We start from the raw sequence: 18979 nt of genomic DNA, 5'->3' as shown, positions 1-18979 counted from the left end.
CGTTCTTAGTAATGGCAGGTAGGGCAGTCTGGAGCAGGTTGGGTGCCCTGGCGCTGAGGCGCGGAGATCGCTCTGGCGCCCCCGCCGTCGCAGCGCCCTGTTTGGCTTCCGCGCGTCCCACCTCCCGGCCCAGCGCCCTGGCGCACCGCGCCACCAGGACCTTACCTAGAGCTGGCCCTGATGGCAGGAAAGCTGAACATAAGACAGAGTAAGCCACATCTACAGAGTAAGCAGCGCTACATACTACTGTAATTATGCCATTCTGAAGATTGCTTCAGGCTGCATGGTGACTATAATGTATGGCCTGGCTCTAAGATGACTGATATAATTCCACATTTGTAACAGAGCAGATTTGGGTCTGGCCTACACTTGTGAGAGAGACCAAATGGGAACCTCATGTGTATTGCTTTAAGCCACATCCAAGAAGGATGTAACAAAAGAATAGCAATGTTTCATACATAGAATGAATTGAGTCAGGGAACTAAGAATATAGCTTATCATTTTGTTGTAACTAAGATAATAAAAACAAAATATGACCCCTGGCCTATATACTCTAGTATCCTGTTCCCCAAAGTGGCCTCTCATGTCCCTTCAGGAAGTCCACAAGCAGGACATGAAAAGCATAGGCTCTTCCTTTCTGTTGCCCACTTCCATCAGCTATTATTCAGTGATCAATAAGCTTGGGCTCTGAATTTGACAAGTCACTTAGGCCACCTAAGATATTAGCCATCATCCCATCTTGCAGAAGTGAATTTCAAAAACTAATGATGTGCTGTATTTATTCATCATATGTATACCCTCATTTTCCTTTAGAAAGTTCAGAGCACATAAGCACCTTCTAGGGGTCTCCTAGAACATTGCCCACTGTGCATTGCCACAGCATTAGGTGTTCCCAGATCATTAAATGTGTCCACTATCTCTTGCTCCGTTTTATAAGCTGACCCAATCTTATAGGACAACCTATTGATTATATGTATATCCCCAACCTTATGACTTTAGTTGCAATAGCAAACAAAATACTGTACATAGTAAGCCGTTGCCCTGATTCAGCTATTGTGACATGGCACATTAGGAACAGTTCTTCTTTCATGCAGTCATCCAGAGGGTCACACAATATTCTGAAAAACTAGTCAGATCTAGACATCTGGCACTTGATTCTGCTAAGGTTTGCTAGGACAATTAACATACATAACAGTGCGAGCAGATCAGTAAGGATGTAACATGCATCTACATACAGATGTGCGCCAAGCAATGCAATCCAGTTAATCCATGGTATGAAGTACAGTGGTATGTTGGTTTGCGACAGCAATCCATTCCGCGGAGCCGGTCGCTTCCCGAATCGGTCACTCCCCGATGCACGCTTCTGCGTGTGTGCAAAGCGCTGATAGAGCGCTTCTGCGCACTGCACAGATCGCTTCTGCGCACGCACACGCTGCGCAGATAGTTTCTGTGCATCTGAGCGCCGCAGAACATGGATGTAAACACTTCCGGGTCTGCGGTGGTCAGAAACCGAAGCGGTCGCAAACAGAGGTGGTGGCAAACGGAGGTTTGACTTCAAGGTGCATAGAAGATGCAAGTATATAATTAAAATATACTGGACAACTGCTCAAGGTTTTCAATCCCTTGCGGGGTTACTCACAAGCAATGATTGTTGTACAGGACTCTAAATCAGGGCTCTGGTTCAGTGCAATATGTGTGCAACAACACCTATTGATTTTCCTTTATTTAAGATATTATACTGCTCATTATCCAGATTAAGTTGGGACTGTTTATAATAAATTTCATTGATATCTATCTTGCAGGATTGGGAGGGAAGTAGCTCCGTAGGCTTGAGCATGAAGGAAGGCACTCTTACTCTGTTAAAAGGTCTATAAGGTTTTGATTTATAACTGAACTGAGGGTCAAGGCAAGCAAAGCCATTATCATTATTCTTACACACTCTAGGGAACTGAACTGTGTACAGAGGGCAGTGTACTTAAAAGGAGACGTAAGGAAGGAGAATGTAACACAGATCTGTGTTGTTGTTGTTGTTTTTTAAAAAAAAATCTGACGTTTGTCTACAGATTCAAACAAAGGAATGTGATATAGTACTCAGACAGTAAATGTACAGTCCAGCTTCTTCATTACACAATGTGTGGCTAAAAGTTCTAGTTCAAAGCAGAAGTGAAAGCAACTTTCTTTTACTTGTTCTACTTAAGGACCCAGTATTATTCCACTGCAATATCACTCTTTTTCACTAGGAGCTACTACCTTGTTCCAATAACCCTGGTAGCCCTCATTCTCGGAACATGTTACTGTTGTGTTCTGATTCTTGGTAACCCTAAGTTACATGCATTTGTTCCATTTTGCTTATCACAAAGCTGTTCGACATAAAGTTACATTGTCAACCCTTGGTTTACATCAGGATAACTGGCATATTTTTGCAGAAATTCTGCCTTTGCAGGAACTGACAATGACTTCATTCCTGGATGCTAGGAGAAATCTAGCAGTATTGTACCCTTTAGCTAACTTGGGGGGAGGGAAGAGGGGAAAGTTGCTGAGGTTGAATTTAACAAAACCAGATTTGCCCATAGACTTGCAAGCGCTTAGTGTGTGGACTTTTTAATGCTTCAGGTGACATTGCTGCTGACTGAAGAACGTTCATCAAATCATAAAATTGCTGATAAGCCAGCTTTCCTGAAAAGGAACCTTCTGAAGGTTTCTCAGACTTTCTTAATACTTGAAACTTAGTGGAAATGCTTGAGATTATTAGAATATGTAGCGGAAAATGGGAGAGATCCCAAGTGAAGGGTTTGACCATGCACTATCCCTTATGCCCGTATCTTAAAATATCATACCTGCTTGGAGTGTTAACAGCACAACATTATTGTTAACACGAGTGTGATATCATTTTGGGGTCATTACACTTGCACAGTGATATTGGCAGGCTTCGTCCTAAATACTCATATGCTAGACCAACAATTCTTTAGATTAGATTATTAGTCTGTGGAAAATTGTCATTTTTCTATATTTCCTTTGTCTCGTATCAACATCTATACATAGCAGTGCCAATACATGGTCTAAAATGGATTTACTATATTAGAAAGGTGACACACTGATATATAAGCATAGTGTACTTTTCCTTCATCGATATGTGCATAATTTTTATTGATTCTCATGATAGCTCTTTGAGCGAGGTCACTTATATTTAGGGTTGCCAGACTCAATAGAGGACAGGACTTCTGTGCCTTTAATTGCCCTGCTCTCTTTTGAGTCTGGAAACCTTAAAGAGAAACCAGCAGGCCCTTTGTTTACTTTCCAAGCAAAGGGTCTGCTGGTTTCTCTTTAAGGTTTCCAGACTCAAAAGAGAGCAGGGCAATTAAAGGCACAGAAGTCCTGTCCACTATTGAGTCTGGCAACCCTACTTATATTCCTTTTTAAGGACTGCCCACAATGTTATAACACTTCTCACTTTTCACTTATCTGTTGAAATCAAGAATACACAACATATGCCTGTGAAGAACATCCAATTTTCCTTCAGCTTAAAATTGCAGCATTAAAGTGCTTCACTTTAGCTTGATCACTCCCAACGTATTCTCTTTGAATCACTGATGGAGTATCATTTATTGACCCCCAAGGAATGCTGGGAGGTCATTTTCTTTCATTCTGGGTAGAGAAATGATCTCTCACAACTTTATCTGCTATGTTATATGTAAAAGTATAATTAAGAGTGGGGATCTTTGAAAGAATAAAAATGATATAGACCTGAATAGTTTAGATAGGGATGTTGTAGCATGAATATTAGCACCAGATCTGTATAACATTAAAAGATATGGAGAGGGGAGATAAATGGAACTAATTTATTTTGAATTTACACACATGCCTCAGTTTGTATTAATATTAAAGTTCTATCCAAAATCTAAATGGAAAGTCTGACATCTTAGAAGTTCTCTCAACAGCATCAGCAAATCATTCTTGTTTACCCTACATGCTAATAAAACGGGAGCATGACACTCCTGAAAACAAGATTGCAAAATACAGAAAATGTGGTCTGACATTTTTTTCTCCCCAAAGGAGGGACTGCCACTAACTAAAGTATTTCTTATGAAGGCTCGATTGCTTAAGATGCAGAATATTAAGAGAGAAAAACACTTTAGGACACAGCCATGTCACCAGCTGTTACTCATTTCTAATGAAATTGTTAAGTGATATTCCTCATAAATAGGTCAGCGAAACTTTTGAATCACAGAGACTGTTTTATCTGTTTTCTCTGTGAAACATTGGTATTAAATTTAGAATGGGTAATTCATTAAGCTCATTAGCTATCACTGGGAGAGTAGAGCACTTTCTAAGATGTAGGTTTCAGGGCTTAAAACGTTAGTGCTTACAAATAAACATGAAAGCAGTGTGTGCCGTAAAATATGGGATCATAATATTTTAAAGTATATTTTGAGGGAGGCCCTCTGGATTAATTATGAACATTTTGTAGAGTCCGACATTTACATATAAACAGCATATATTATGGCTTCTTGTTAACTGTGTTTTACTATGAAAGAAGACAGGGAGCCTAGTTAAAAAAAAAACCAGTCAAAATTTACTGATTATTTCTGTTTTGGATAAAAATACCGTAACACATTTCTTTATGTGTTTCAGTCCCGCATGGCAAACTGTAGTTCCTTTTAAAACAAAGCACAATTAAAACCTACCAAGAAATAGTTTCTTATTTTGGTTCACTTACATAAAATGATAAGGAGGTAGCTTCAGGCAGATCAGTGCCTGGATGGGAGGCCATGGAACCTGTGCCATGGAAGAGAAGTGAAAGATGTAAATGTATTAATAAATAACTTAGAGCAAAACACCTCAGATTCTTTCCCTCTTTCCTCAAATTTCATTGTCATATTTTAAATACATATGGTAAGCTCTTTTATTGCGGGGGGGGGGGGGGAGAGCATAATCCACAAATAGAAAAGAAGGTACTAAATAACACGAGAGCTCCCATAGCAGGAATTCATATGTGTAGCACAAGGGAAGGAAGAATAACCTATCTGCTGTTGCCACAGCTGCCAAAATTGCAGGCAGGTAAAATGTAGTGGAGGTGATGAAGTTGGGGGAAAGCTAGGAGATAACAGGGGGCCGGGAATAATGCTTTTCTCTCAGTGGCAATTGGGAGAGCAATTACATCTAACAAAGCTTGTAACTGGGCTTGGAAATAACCGATTGTCCATCCTTTTCAGAAGTGTTTTCAGAGTCCATCTATGACTTTAACTGACCAACTTTAAAGAGTTATTGAAAGGGTTACTGAGCAAGCACATTAAACATGAAATTATTATTACTGGAGGTAGCGAGGGATAAAATGTTATAAACAAAGAAGGCTGCGTGTCAGTGTTATTAGCATGCAGATTCTTAGCGCTTAGCACAGAGCAAACTGCGTATGTTCTGTTAAGTTACTTTCAATCGAGCCTTCCTTGTTCAGCATTGTTTGATTTGATGCTAGCAGGTTCTAACTTGTAAATGAATGTATTTTCAGATATCCCGTCATAGAAGGAATCATTCCCAACACAATTTAACACTTTCTGAGTTCATCAGCCCACTGGAGCAAACGGTAAGCAATTGTATTACAGAATTTGCAATTTATTGATGTAGTTCTTTACTTCAGATTTGATTAATCAAAATGTAATGCATGTTTTTTGGAGGGTAAGTACTCAGGGCTGCAGATGCCTCAATATATTAATAGGGTGAAGAGAATTAAAGATTTGGGGGAAGGTTGGTTAAACAGTGAAAAGAATAATTTTGGAATCTACAAACCATTGTGGTGAATGATATACAATTTCAATTACCCATTAACTCGAGAAAATTAAAGCTGACATTTCAGCAATACTAATAGATATTTATTACATGATGACATTGCTTATCCAGAAATGGCTGTGTTTAGCAAAATGAATAAAATCAAGAGAAAATGCTAGGCATGAAGTTGCTTTTTGAAGAGTTTGCTACTCAGTGAGAAGCAGGGATAAACCTGTAGAAAACCTGTAGAAAAATTAGTCCTGGTGTATTCCCCTTTTCCACTTGAATATGGTTCCTAAAGTTTATGAGAAACTCTCAGATAAGTCTGGATTTGCTGCCAATGTGCGACCAACTCTGTTGTTCTGCTGCTACAGCAGGTCTGCAGTAGCATGCTGGTCCCAATTAGTTGGCACCACTGTGCCACGTCCCGGGAATGAACCTGCATGCTTGGTTGGCTCCCTAGGGGTGTGGCTGAAGAGAGTGAAAGCTTCTTCCCTCTGGTTCATGCCTAGGCGGTCTTTGTCATCACCACCATCTCTATCCTCCCTCCAGTACAGCACGGCTCAGCAAATATAGTGAAATTTGAAATACTTAAAATTTGAATAGCTAGATGATGAAAGTGACTTTAACTGAGAGAATGGATTTTTGGAGGTGGGGAAGGCAAACTGATTCTGTTGATATTCTGCTAAATCTAAGAACTACAGCCTGCTCTGTCAGAGAGAGTACAATCCCATCCAGGGCAGATAATTTCTTGGGCACAGGAACCAGTCACACACCAAACCTCTGTCTTGCAAGGATTCAAACTCAGTTTATTTTCCCTCATTTAGTCCACCAAATTCTTTTTGTATTTGTTTTACAACTCTTCTTGTTAATTCTGGCTCTTGTGTTCTTGCAAGTTTTAATTAATAACTATTTTACTTGGAGTTTTTATACAAGTGGGCCTCTCTGTTCATTTCAGAAGAAGGAACCCATTTTCACTTGTGTGTCCTTTTTATGTAGCTGGAACCTCCCTTTCCTCCTCTCAAGGACATAAGAGGCACACAACCAAATGTTGCCACAATGGTGTTGGAACTGATTCTCCATGGAACACCTCAGTGACTCTTCAGTATATTGAGGAACCATTGGATGTGTGCAAATCCTTCTCATATGAATGTTGCCTGATCCCTTGGAGGACAATGTGGCCTTGGAAAGTCACAAGGTCATTGTCCATACTCACATGGTTCCTCAATACAAATATTACCCAAGAAGAGTATATAAAACAAGACCACGGGTCAATTTCTACCATACTGTTGCACTTATGTATGAATTGGGCCGTGGAGGCCTTTGTTAACAGTACTCTGTATCACAGAAACTTCATGCCAGCAAGACATAATTCTTCTACGGGTCTAACTGCCAACCCTCAGATCGAGATTGCAGTTGTCACCATCCTCCTATGAATTCTTTGCTTTCAGGTAGATGTTCAAGACCTCATAATTAACTATTTAACAGATGTTTATTTGTATAAATAACACATAAATATCAAACTAAGTTTTTGGATCAGTGCAGTATGGTTTACGGTGTGGATTTATTTGTTGCTTTGTTTTTACGGAGAACCTTTCAAATAGAAGATCTCCTCTCCTGGACATTTTCCTAATCTAGGAAATTCATCCGCCCTCTATACTGGCCTCCACCCATTTAGCTGACATATCCCAACTGCTCCTTCCTTCCCCAGCGTCCTGCCCTCCAATAGATTCCCCTTCCCTCTTACCATAACATTCCATCCTCCAGGCAGTTCTTCCTCCTATCCAGTCATGCTCCAGAACACAGACCTTCTTTAAAGCAATGCCCCACTGCTCTCAGTAAGACTTCTGAATAATTTTTCATACCGACTTCGTAATTTTTTTCCTTGCCATTATGTAAAATATTCAAGCACACAGATAACATCTATAGAGCTATTGCACGGCATAGTCACATAGATGCATTAACTGCATGAAATATGAACAAGCAATAAAGCAATAAAAGCATGTCATTTTATCCTTTCCCTTGTCCCTATACAGAGTCCTTGAATTCTTCTGCCTTATTTCTGTGCTCATTTATGTTCAGGGCTATTGCTCCCTCAACCTTTCTTCAGCTAGAAAGGTGCAGGTATAGCACAGCTAAAAAAACCCAATACCCCCAAACAAATGATGGATATTTATTGAGGCAGAAAAGATAGCAAGTGCTGTAAGGACATTTCATGTTCAGTAATCTCATGCCATCCATCTGCGGAAGGAATGAAACCACAACCTGAATCCTCCTGGAAGGATTGTGATGAAGACATTTGAACAGATGCTCACCAATGCAAAACACACGTGTCTTTCTATGGTGCAGTTTTGACGTAATGTTTCCAACCTTTGAGGCCTGGTCATGTGTCAAAGGTTCAAAGAAAAGGACTGTGGGAAGAGAGCATGTAATTCTATGGCTCACTGCCTCCTCACTGTTACATCTGTGTCAGCCCAGAGTTGCAATTTCTGGTTGTCGCCTGTTTCCATTGGAATAAACTACTTCAGCGAGAGGGGGAAATGACCAAAACTGGGATCTGTTTCAGAGAAACTAATCTGAAGCTTGGATGGTAAACAGGAGCCATCTCCAATTCACATTTTAGCCAGGGGAAAATAACTTCCTTCCTTGTACGTATCCTGGCAAGAACAGTGTGCATATGTAAGGTACAGAATGAGAAGGGGAACAGGCCAGATGTTTGCTATAATCTTGGTGCCATGGGGTGGGAGAAGGCTGGGTGATTTATGTGAACATGATCAAAATATCCTTGCATTGCTTTATGGAGCAGCAACCTGATTCTGAGCGGAGCAACAATCTGTTCATTGAGGAACGGTTCTTTGGGTGATCCATATTTTTTCTTCTGTGTTCAGTACTGAAAATATGATCCAACATACACAAATCTATGCATTAGTACCTATAGCCTGTGCTTCCAAAAATTTCAGGAGCTCATGAAGAACGTGTGTTATGTAGCATATGCGTTGCCCAACATGTTCCAAAATCTCAGCTGTTCATAAAAATGTAGAGTATGCTCCTGATACTGCAGCATACGTTTTTTGTATTTATATTCCAAAATTTGGCTTACATATAATGAAAACAAACAATATTATATATGAATCTTTTATGGACTGTTTGCATATTTTAATTAAAATGTGTATTTTAAACTTAATAACTTATTTTATGGCAATAGATAACCTTATATAAAATTGTGCAGCAGTGTAATAAAATGCCTGCATCTCTAAGCCAGGCCTGAATAACTGAAGTGACCCACGGAAGTCGAATGCAGCACACAGGTCCAGTGTTGTAGCCTCCTAGTAGGCTGACAAACTCCTTGTTTTGGCAGTCCTGGGGAGAAAAAGCCAAAGAATTTATCAACAGGTTTATTGAGGCTTTGGATAACCACCACACAGGGTTGGTGGCTTTGTTTAAGGTCGTAAATTGTGCAGACCTGGATTCAAATACAAGCAGAAGTGAGGTGGTAGTCCAACCAATGTGGCATTAATTTCTGTATCCTGTCTTGTTTCATGGTCTCTGGCCATATTCTGCTCCTGCTCAGACCAAAGTTCAGAATCTTCTAGACCAGGCACCCCCAAACTTCGGCCTTCCAGATGTTTTGGACTACAATTCCCATCATCCCTGACCACTGGTCCTGTTAGCTAGGGATCATGGGAGTTGTAGACCAAAACATCTGGAGGGCCGCAGTTTGGAGATGCCTGTTCTAGACCACTATGAGAAATTTCATATAGTGCCTTGTAGCTACTCACTGTTGGATCCTAGGGCAAGTGTTTCTACCGGTGGGTCCTGCTAAGATACATGGGTGCTAGCTGCTGCTAAAGGATGCCTTTTGCTTGTTCCCGGCCCTTCACTGATACGTTTTCTTGCAACATTTCTGTTTTCATTTATGTTCATTTTTAAAGACTTTGTAGCAAGCCCTTCAACTCATAATACCTGGGAGCACAGCTCATCTAGCAATAAGCTGCATTTGTGAACGTATATTAAAACAATTGGTTTCGAACTAGTTTCTTTGGCAGTATGCCAGTGTAGGGAAACCTGAAAGCACAAATAAGAATTTAGTATATGTTTCTTCTTTATTGCAGGTAATCAAAGAAGGGTGTCTTCTAAAAGCTAAAATTGCAGATGGAGGCAAGAAGCAAAGGTATGAGGCAATATCCAAATCGTACAGTATATGCAAAAGTGTTAGAAAGCTCATTATCTCTTGAAGGGGTAGCTATAAGAGCCTGACCTGTGGACTACACTCAAAGTATCATAGTAATTTCATAAGGTGACATCATATGGTAGGCAGAATTCATGGGTCTTTCTTCTGTATTATAAATTTAAAGGTAAAGGCGCCCCTGACCATCAGGTCCAGTCATGTCCGACTCTGGGGTTGCGGCGCTCATCTCACTCTATAGGCCGAGGGAGCCGGCATTTGTCCGCAGACAGCTTCCGGGTCATGTGGCCAGCATGACAAAGCTGCTCCTGGCGAACCAGAGCAGCACACGGAAATGCCGTTTACCTTCCCGCCGGAGCGGTCCCTATTTATCTACTTGCACTCTGACGTGCTTTCGAACTGCTAAGTTGGCAGGAGCAGGGACCGAGCAACGGGAGCTCACCCCGTCGCAGGGATTCGAACCGCCGACCTTCTGATCAGCAAGCCCTAGACTCTGTGGTTTATCCCACAGCGCCACCTGGGTCCCTTATTATAAATTAAGAAGGATAATATATTTCTATATTATTAATCTGCAGCAAATACATAGTTTAAGGAAGTCGGAGTTCCATTATGGTAAAAGTTTCACAAAATAACATATTTTAACCATTGGGTACCATTTTTTGTTTTTAAAGTGACTTCAGCGAAACCAGAAACAAGATACTGATTCCTTATCTTTAATCATAGCAATTCTTTTTTGCCCTGGGAACTTGCTAGATTTTCCTTTTCTTAAGTTTTAACCCTCCCAATGTTGTTTTTTTAAAGCCCCAAAGGAGAGTCCTTTAAAAAGAAAAGAAAAGAAAACTGGGGAATCTTTTAGAAATAAGTGCATCCTGCTGTGTTTTCATAATAGGTGCTGTATTAGCAAGCTGCAGTTCTTGTGCCACTTCTGCCCTCAGCCTCAGGCAGAGGACTTGAAACTGGCAGTGGCAAGCACATGGATCACTCTGCCCAGACTGTAATTTGAGGGGAAGGGAAATCGTTGCTTTTCAAACTGGAGGTGGAAATGTCATTAGTAATTAGTGATTATTGAGTGTAGAAAATATATTGGGATTCAGTGGCTGGATTAGCAGATTTTTGAGGCCACTTCAACTCTAAAATTCTGTGTCTAGAATCTGGATTCTCACGGCTGTATTTCTTCATAGTGACTGTGGTAATTTACAGCTGATTTCACTATATTTACTTTATGAGGCCATGCAGTCTTATGGAGATATAGTGTCTTAGTTTTCACTTGGAGAATGGAGTGCAGGAGGCAGGTAGCCATCTCTCTGAAGTGTTAAGTTTTTACGTAGAGCACCATTTCCATGTCAGGAGATCCTTTCGAACAACCAACTCTGCAGGAAAAAACTGAAGTAGTATTGTTCTGTGAGAAGACTGTAGTACCAGAGTAAGTGAACATTTAAATTGGTTTATATATTCAATAAGGGACCCAGGTGGCGCTGTGGTTAAACCACTGAGCCTAGGCTTGCTGATCAGAAGGTCGGCGGTTCGAATCCCTGTGACGGGGTGAGCTCCCGTTGCTTGGTCCCAGCTCCTGCCAACCTAGCAGTTCGAAAGCACGTCAAAATGCAAGTAGGGAAGGTAAACGATGGGAAGGTAAACGGCGTTTCCATGTGCTGCTCTGGTCTGCCAGAAGCGGCTTAGTCATGCTGGCCACATGACCTGGAAGCTATACGCCGGCTCCCTCGGCCAATAATGCGAGATGAGCGCGCAACCCCAGAGTCGGTCACGACTGGACCTAATGGTCAGGGGTCCCTTTACCTTTTACCTTTACCTTTATATTCACTAAACTCCTGGGTTCTCACTTGGGTTGAATAACCTTTTCTAATGAAGGAGTAGCCACCATTGTGCTCTCCAACTCCCATCTTCAACCATTGACTATACAGGCTGGGGCTGTTGGGTCCAAAATTGGCAGTGTCTTGAGTGCCCCTGTTCTAATGTACTGACTGCTCCACCATTTCATTTCATTTCTTTTATTGCATGTATTTTACCTTGCCCTTTCTACAAGTAAAGCTTAGGGTGGGAATTTGTCCCTGCATGCCGAGGTACCAAGATATCCCCCCAATAACTCACACATCACACGAGAATTAAGTTTGAGGTTTTTGGCATTAATTTTAGCCACAACTTTATTTAAATACAACTGAATGTGAGTGGTTGCTTAGGCATTGGTTCTTGCCATCTGTCCCCCACCTGGGACAGATCTGACTCCCACTAGCCTAGTAGGGGAGCCAGTAGGTGAGGACCCTCTGGGAGAGATCGTGGCTCATGCGAGGTCCTGGCCCCTAACGGGGATAAACAGACAAACATGTAGAGCCCCAGGATTCCTTTAACAAGATACCCCTAAAGGCAGCAGCAACCATGTGGGGCAGGCCCAGCCAAAATCCGTACCCCTCCACCAATTAATTTGAAACAATGCCTAACCGCCAACCTTACAAGTTGTGACTTATTGCAGCGTAGTAGGCAAAAACCACCTGGCACAAGCCCATCAACCAAGTGGCAAAATTCCTACCATGCCCCTGATCCAAAACAGGCGACCCCATGACAGGCGCAGCAAGGTTAAGCGAGAACACCTAAAATAAGAGGAGGGCGGGCGGGAGATTCGATGCAAGTGGCAAAAGTGGGAAGAAAGCTGCTTGCTCAACCTATTTAAATGCAGAAGCTGTCAATCAAACATTTGCTACATGCTAAATTCCCCAGCAACAGCTCAACCCACCAATCAACCATGTGGCCATCCAAACTGACCCGCCTCTCCAACCCAGGGATTTCTTGTTAACCCTTCCGCAACCCATGTTCTACTTTAAGGGTAGAACCTGCTTTCTCCTTTTATCCTCCCAAGAGGATAAAAGCCTCAGGGGATAAGTCCCTTATCAAGGGATAAGGAAGGGGAGTCACTCAGTGTTATTTGTGTGGCTGAGAGGAGCTTGGACCTAGTCAAGCAACTCAACCCACATGAATCTTAATTCAAGACTTCATCCTAACCTATTCCAAGAATCTTTAGGGCAGCCAGATGAAAGAGAGGGAGCACACCTGATGAAATTCTCATTTTCACACAACTATTAAAGGTCTATGAGCCCCTTTCCTCATTTGGATCTGGCCCCTCTGTGAAAAAGTGAAGCATGTCTGCAAAATTCAATATTACCTAAATCTGCTTATGCTATTTTTGAGAATGCTTTTGCCATTTATACAAAATAAAAGATGTGTGGAATCTATTAGTAACTGTTCATGCCCAGTACAGGAAAACAATGCCTGGTCTTCCTGCTCCTGTGGTTAAACATTTGGGGGGGGGGGCAGAAACAGAGGTGTCATAATTTTTGCTATAAACCTAAAATTACCTACTTAAACTTAATTCCCTGCTTCTTTAAGAACACATAGCAATCAATGCAAACTGTGTTGGTCTTATAGTGTGCTGCCATCAGGTGTCCATTTGCCAGAATGCAAATACAGTGGTCACAAGGAGAAAGCTGTAAAAGTTCATTGCTTTTAGTTTACAAAAAGCTGCTTGAAGTTTGACATTATGTTTTATGCAGCTGTGTAGTTCATATTTATCTTTTTGCATGAAAACAGTTTACAGGTGTTTTATATCTGACAGTTGTAGGGCTCTCTCTCTCTCTCTCTCTCTCTCTCTCTCTCTCTCACACACACACACACACACATCATTTTGATGTAGCATTATTTTGTCTCCTTTTAATCTGTTGCTAAACTGTCACTTTGGGGCCACCAGACAAACCTCAACATGGTGTTATTCTTTAAAATGCATTTAATCAATTTTGTTAGGTTAACTTTTATTTCAAAAAAACCCTTTACTCGCAATCCAAAGATCAAAAGCTGCAGTCACACAATCTGTCCAGCTGTATATTAACTTTTGCTGAACTAATTTTTTCTAAGACAGGGAAAAAACCCTGACTCTATATGGAATTTTATGTATATTTCGCAATGCTAAAGACATGTATTTCTACATAAATGTTAGCAATACTAGAGTATGCTGTCCTTTCCATGTGATAGTTCCATTTTTTCTTTTTAACCCAGGGCGAGGGAAATTTTTCTCCTCTGGATGTTATTTTACTACAACTATCATCATTTGATACCCCTGGCCATGCTGGCTGGGGCTGATGGAAGTTGGAGTCTAACAACATTTGGAAGGTCACAAGCTACCCTCTGCCTTAGAATCCCTCTTTTTCTTAACAAAGATGAACCTCAAAGGTGGTGCTACTGATGATACAGTTCACCTTAGCCTAGGGTACAATGCACTTCTGGGATCCCAATCCACCAAATGAATACCAGTGTGCCACAGTCCATTCTTTAGGTAGGTATAGAAGTTCAGGCTAATGTAATCCTGACATTTATTACAGTGGAACCTCGGTTTACGAACCCAATCCGTTCCACGGAGGCATTTGTAAACGGAGGCATTCGCTCCCCAAAGGCACGCTTTTGCGCATGCGTGAGGCACCGATAGAGCGCTTCTGCACACACACACACGCTGCACAGATCGCTTCTGCGCATGCGTGAGCTGCGCCGAAGCGATCTGCGCATCCGACGCCGCGGAACCCGGATGTAAACACTTCCGGGTCTGCGGCGTTCATAAACGGAGGCGTTCATAAACAGAGGTACAGTAGTTGTAAACTGAGGTTCCACTGCACTTTAAGATATTACTGAACTGGACTACAGAAACCCACTGCAGTAATACATCAACTGGATCATAAACGCATCTAATTTCTGGTTCCTGTCTCTGCCTTCCCACTTTGCAAAGTGGCTTCTGCAGGATAGGATCTACATATTTAGCATGCATTAATCTTATTTAAATTATGGACCAGAAGTAAAATATCTGGACTGGCAGTACCGACTGTCCCAACTTCCTCAGACTGTAGCTGGATATTTCTATTCTGCTTTTCAGTTTAAAGAAACAAACTTACAAAATGACAACAAACCGTCATGGGCCTTGCTCCAGCAAAACATGAACCTTTGCATGGACTTCAGTGAAAGTGTTCTACTTATTATGCCAACTTGAGACATGAGAGAGACTACAACTGTAAATCCCTTTACTTGGAAGTAAATTCAATTTAATTATTTCCACTTGTAGTCAATGGCAATATTCAAGCAATAGCAGTCCATCTGCTGGCGGCAGAACTGCAGAGCCACCCTCCTGACACCAGGGCTGCTGCTGCTTACCTGGATGGGGTTGGGCTGGAGTGGTAGCCCTCAAGAGGCCAGTCTGGTGCTCCTGCCAGTGCACCTGTGGTCCTAACCTTGCCACCTCCCAGCCCAGCAACCCCACCATATGCACCACTACTGAAGCCAAGGCAAACTTAAATACGTTCGAGCCAATTGATTTCAGTGGTTTATGTCCACTTAATTTTGTGCTGCATTGTGGCAAATCTTTGTAGGCAGCAAGTTGCAAACGATGCAACATTGTAATCTTTGAAGTCCATTATAATTGCCTTCAAAGGGTGAATTAAAGCACTTGAGCTCCAACATGGCTCACACAAGTCTGCAGGTTGAATTTGATGGTAATTTCAAACAGGGCATCTTTCCCCATGAAATATGAGGTGATACAGCTGCAAGAGACTACTACTGTCCCAAATAAGTTACTGAACATTTGAATCAGACCTTACTACAGTATAAAGAGTTTAAGACTGAGGTAACAGCTTTAGCAGAATTTCACTCATTCACAGAGGCAAACTTGGTTTGCCAACAAAAGAAGACTCAGCAAGGAAAACTCGCTGAATGTATTATATGCATGGGATTTTTAAAAACACATCAGATGTTTATATATATTCTTAAATGCTGTATCTCATTAAAAAAAGGCAAAGCATTAAGTAGTCCTATAGAACTAGTTTCTTCAGCTCTTTTGATAGCTCATTAGCCTCTTTCCTTTATTCTTCTACTCTGTTTCATCCTCCTTTCCTACCACTTGCTCTGCTGTGAACTGGTCTTGCAGAAGAGCAACCTAGAAAGCATAGTTGTCATAATCAGACTACTGAAGCAGACTTGTAAACATAACCAAGGATAGAGCTGCAGCTAATTGGACACAGCATCTGAGCTACCAAACTTCATTGGGCTAAACCCATGCAGTTGCAATTCTGTCAATATTAGAAGAGATGTACTGAATACTGTTTTGAATTTGGATAAGTGTTCTTAAGTGCACGCCTGACTGTCCAGTTTGGAAAAATCAAATAAACTTTATTCTAGCAGAGGACGGTTACAGTACATGCAAATAGTTTGGAACCCTGGGCTCAGTAGTACTGCTTGTGTTGGGGCTGAGCTGCAGCGGTTCACCAATCTAGTGGTCCTACTGTTGCAATCATTATCCCCAACCCACACCACTGGCCTGCCTTGCTCCAGCCCTCTCTAGGACAGCAGTAGTAATGCAGACCTGATGCATCACATGTGCTTGGCCTACCAAAGTGAATCTGTACGAAGTAATCTGTGTTTGCTTAACTGATCCTTTTTCAATAAAACTGTTGTTATTTCTTCAAAGGAAAAACTGGACGACTTCTTGGCTTGTTCTCACTGGTCAGAAAATAGAATTTTACAAGGAATCCAAGCAGGCGGCCGCGGCCAATCTGGTAAGCAGCTCACTTTCTTACGCCTTTTTCTTTTTCAGAAATGTTTTTGAACATAAAGTTTGGCATCATAAAAGAGCACAGAACTATTAAGCCTTCGACTTCTAAGACCTGATGTAAGAAAATGACTCAATAAACTTTTAATCAGATGAGAGAGGAGGGGAAATAGAACTCAGAATATCTTTTATTAAGAGGTGCTTTTTGAAAATAATTGCAAAGTGAGATGGATGGTGAGTGGCTCTCCAGTAATGTGGAGGTAACACTTTAAATTAAGGTGCCAGTTATAAATGCTTTATTCTTATTTATGAAATGATCTCTAAATGCAACTACTTCCTCAAATAATGTATTATAAAGTATGTTATAAAATGCATTAGTAATAAATGCTTAACAGATGAGGCGATGAGAATCTGTTACAAAGGATATTATAAGACGTAAATTGTATTAAACCCTGTGTATGCATCTTTAATACATGAATTTAAGTTGCTATTGAGCTTGCTGTAAAGTGACTTGCATATCATAAATAATAATAAAGTAGTTATAAATGGCACCTTAATAGAGGGTGTTACCAAAGAGCAAAACACTGCAAGTTAGCAAAGTGATTTTTATCTTCATATAAATGTGACATATTCTACATCTGGCTAACATTTCCTGAATATTCCTTATGACTCTATCTCATAAAGTTAATGCACCTCAAAGTAGAATTCAGTATACTTTTGGGGAGGAAAAGTTCCTCGAGGGGAGACCTTCGATTGTAGCCTTCAGATATGTGACAGATATGTTCTACAAATAATCACGGCATGTTTCCCTTCAGTGCTAGCTGCTGCTGAGATTGAGCCTCCTCTATTCTGGACTCCGGAAAAACAGAGAAATCCATAAATTAGTGACACTATAGACTGAAGAGGGACAGGTTTGACAGAGCCCTATTGTGATGGCTTCCCAAGGCTTGATCAAACCTGCCATGCCGTATTGGTTTGATGGGTGACCAAAAAGGTGCACTATATGACAGGAGTCAGAAACAATAAATAAATTTAGATATGTTAGGTGATATGGAGCCCCCTGCTTGTTTGCTTGCTTTTTATTAGTTTGACCATTGGTACTGTGAGCCATAGGGAAGCTTCTCCTTCTCCTTCAATGGTTCATTATGGGAATGAAGGAGAAAACATGTTGTATATCTCTTGCTGATAACATGATAGGCTTTTATGCTGCAGTGATAACATAGTATGTTTCCATTTCCAAACAAAATGTGTATTAAGTGAAAATGGATTGGAACCTGAAGTTATACTGTCACACGTTTGTTCATAAGACTCACATTATATTTTTAAATAGCACTTGCCATATTAATTATGAATTTGCAGTTCCAGTACTCAGAATTCAAGATTGCTACTTGGATCCTAAAATCCTTGGATTACTTAGATTGCACAGCAATCTAAATTATCACAATTTGTGATCATCAAGCTGATAACACAGGCCACAGAAGTCCTGCATTATGGCATTCCAGTTGCTTAATTGTGCTCATTTTGCAGTCCAAAACTGGGCTGTGTAGTTCATCTATTTTGGTGTTTTGAGTGCCAAAGTATGGTTGGAGGGGCAAAATGATCCTCAAAAGTCTTCTCTTATTTCTGCGTGTTTGTTCCCTGATTGGCAGCTACTTTGGTCCTGATGGAGTTGTTTTCAGATTGGAGACGTCTTCAGGAGATGGTGGAGAAAATTGCTTTGTTTAGAGGAAGCAGTTTAAATCCAAGTGGGGAAATGTTCCATTCAAAGAAAGTCATTTGAATCTGAACTGGTTCCTCCAAACAGAGTAAACCCCCCCCCTTGCATAGATCTGTAGTAGTTCCAGCCACCTGTCACAGTTGGCCTACGTGAGTTGGGGGAATGAGGGATTTGGCCTGTTGACCAAATCCAATTCCGCACCCTGATTTAAACTACCTCTAGTGGATACTCCAGTGGCTGTCTTATCATCATCAGCCACAGAGAAACAAAAGGGGCAAGGAACTTAAGGACAGATTGAGTTAGCCCCCAGGAACCCGAATCTGTGGCCCATACAGGCATTCTTTAGTAACTCAGTCTTTGCAAAAGCTAACTGCTAAGGAGTAGAAGAACTGCTGGTGGCTCTTAGGACCAACCCTTCAATTAGTATCTTCCAGAAGACTGCTAGGACTGGCTGCTAATGCTGTGGTGGAATGCACACTAGTGATGCCAATGGAAGGTGGACCCAGGGTCTCAAATAGCAAGCTTATCATTTCAAGAAGTAAGCTTTTCAGACAGTCTGATTTCATTCCTTGGTGAAAATAAAAGAAAGCCACAGCACATCATTCCTTTCAGAACAACAAATCAAGGGTTATCTACCAGTTTCAGGTCTAAGTAACAACGTTCCAAGTCAACAAAGTCTTAATCTAGATGCTCCTCTGGAGCTCCAGAGGAGCATCTTCAT

The 18979-nt window shown here is 41.2% G+C and overlaps 1 protein-coding gene across 4 annotated transcripts in view; it reads left to right on the top strand.

Annotated features, from left to right (window-relative positions):
- The window catches only part of ARHGAP15 (Rho GTPase activating protein 15), a 373834-nt gene that overhangs the window by 32233 nt on the left and 322622 nt on the right, over nt 1-18979 (top strand). For all 4 annotated transcript variants that reach the window (XM_088661719.1, XM_088661732.1, XM_035130906.3 and 1 more), the window contains 3 exons: nt 5507-5581; nt 9876-9934; nt 16461-16548. In XM_088661719.1, coding sequence (XP_088517845.1) covers nt 5507-5581; nt 9876-9934; nt 16461-16548 — 222 coding nt within the window. The remainder of the gene's footprint in view (nt 1-5506; nt 5582-9875; nt 9935-16460; nt 16549-18979) is intronic.

This window comes from Zootoca vivipara, chromosome 1 (assembly GCF_965207765.1).
Source record: "Zootoca vivipara chromosome 1, rZooViv2.hap1.1, whole genome shotgun sequence".
NCBI lineage: Eukaryota > Metazoa > Chordata > Lepidosauria > Squamata > Lacertidae > Zootoca > Zootoca vivipara.
Note: the sequence above shows the minus strand (reverse complement) of the source record. Positions and strands in the feature narration are given on the sequence as shown.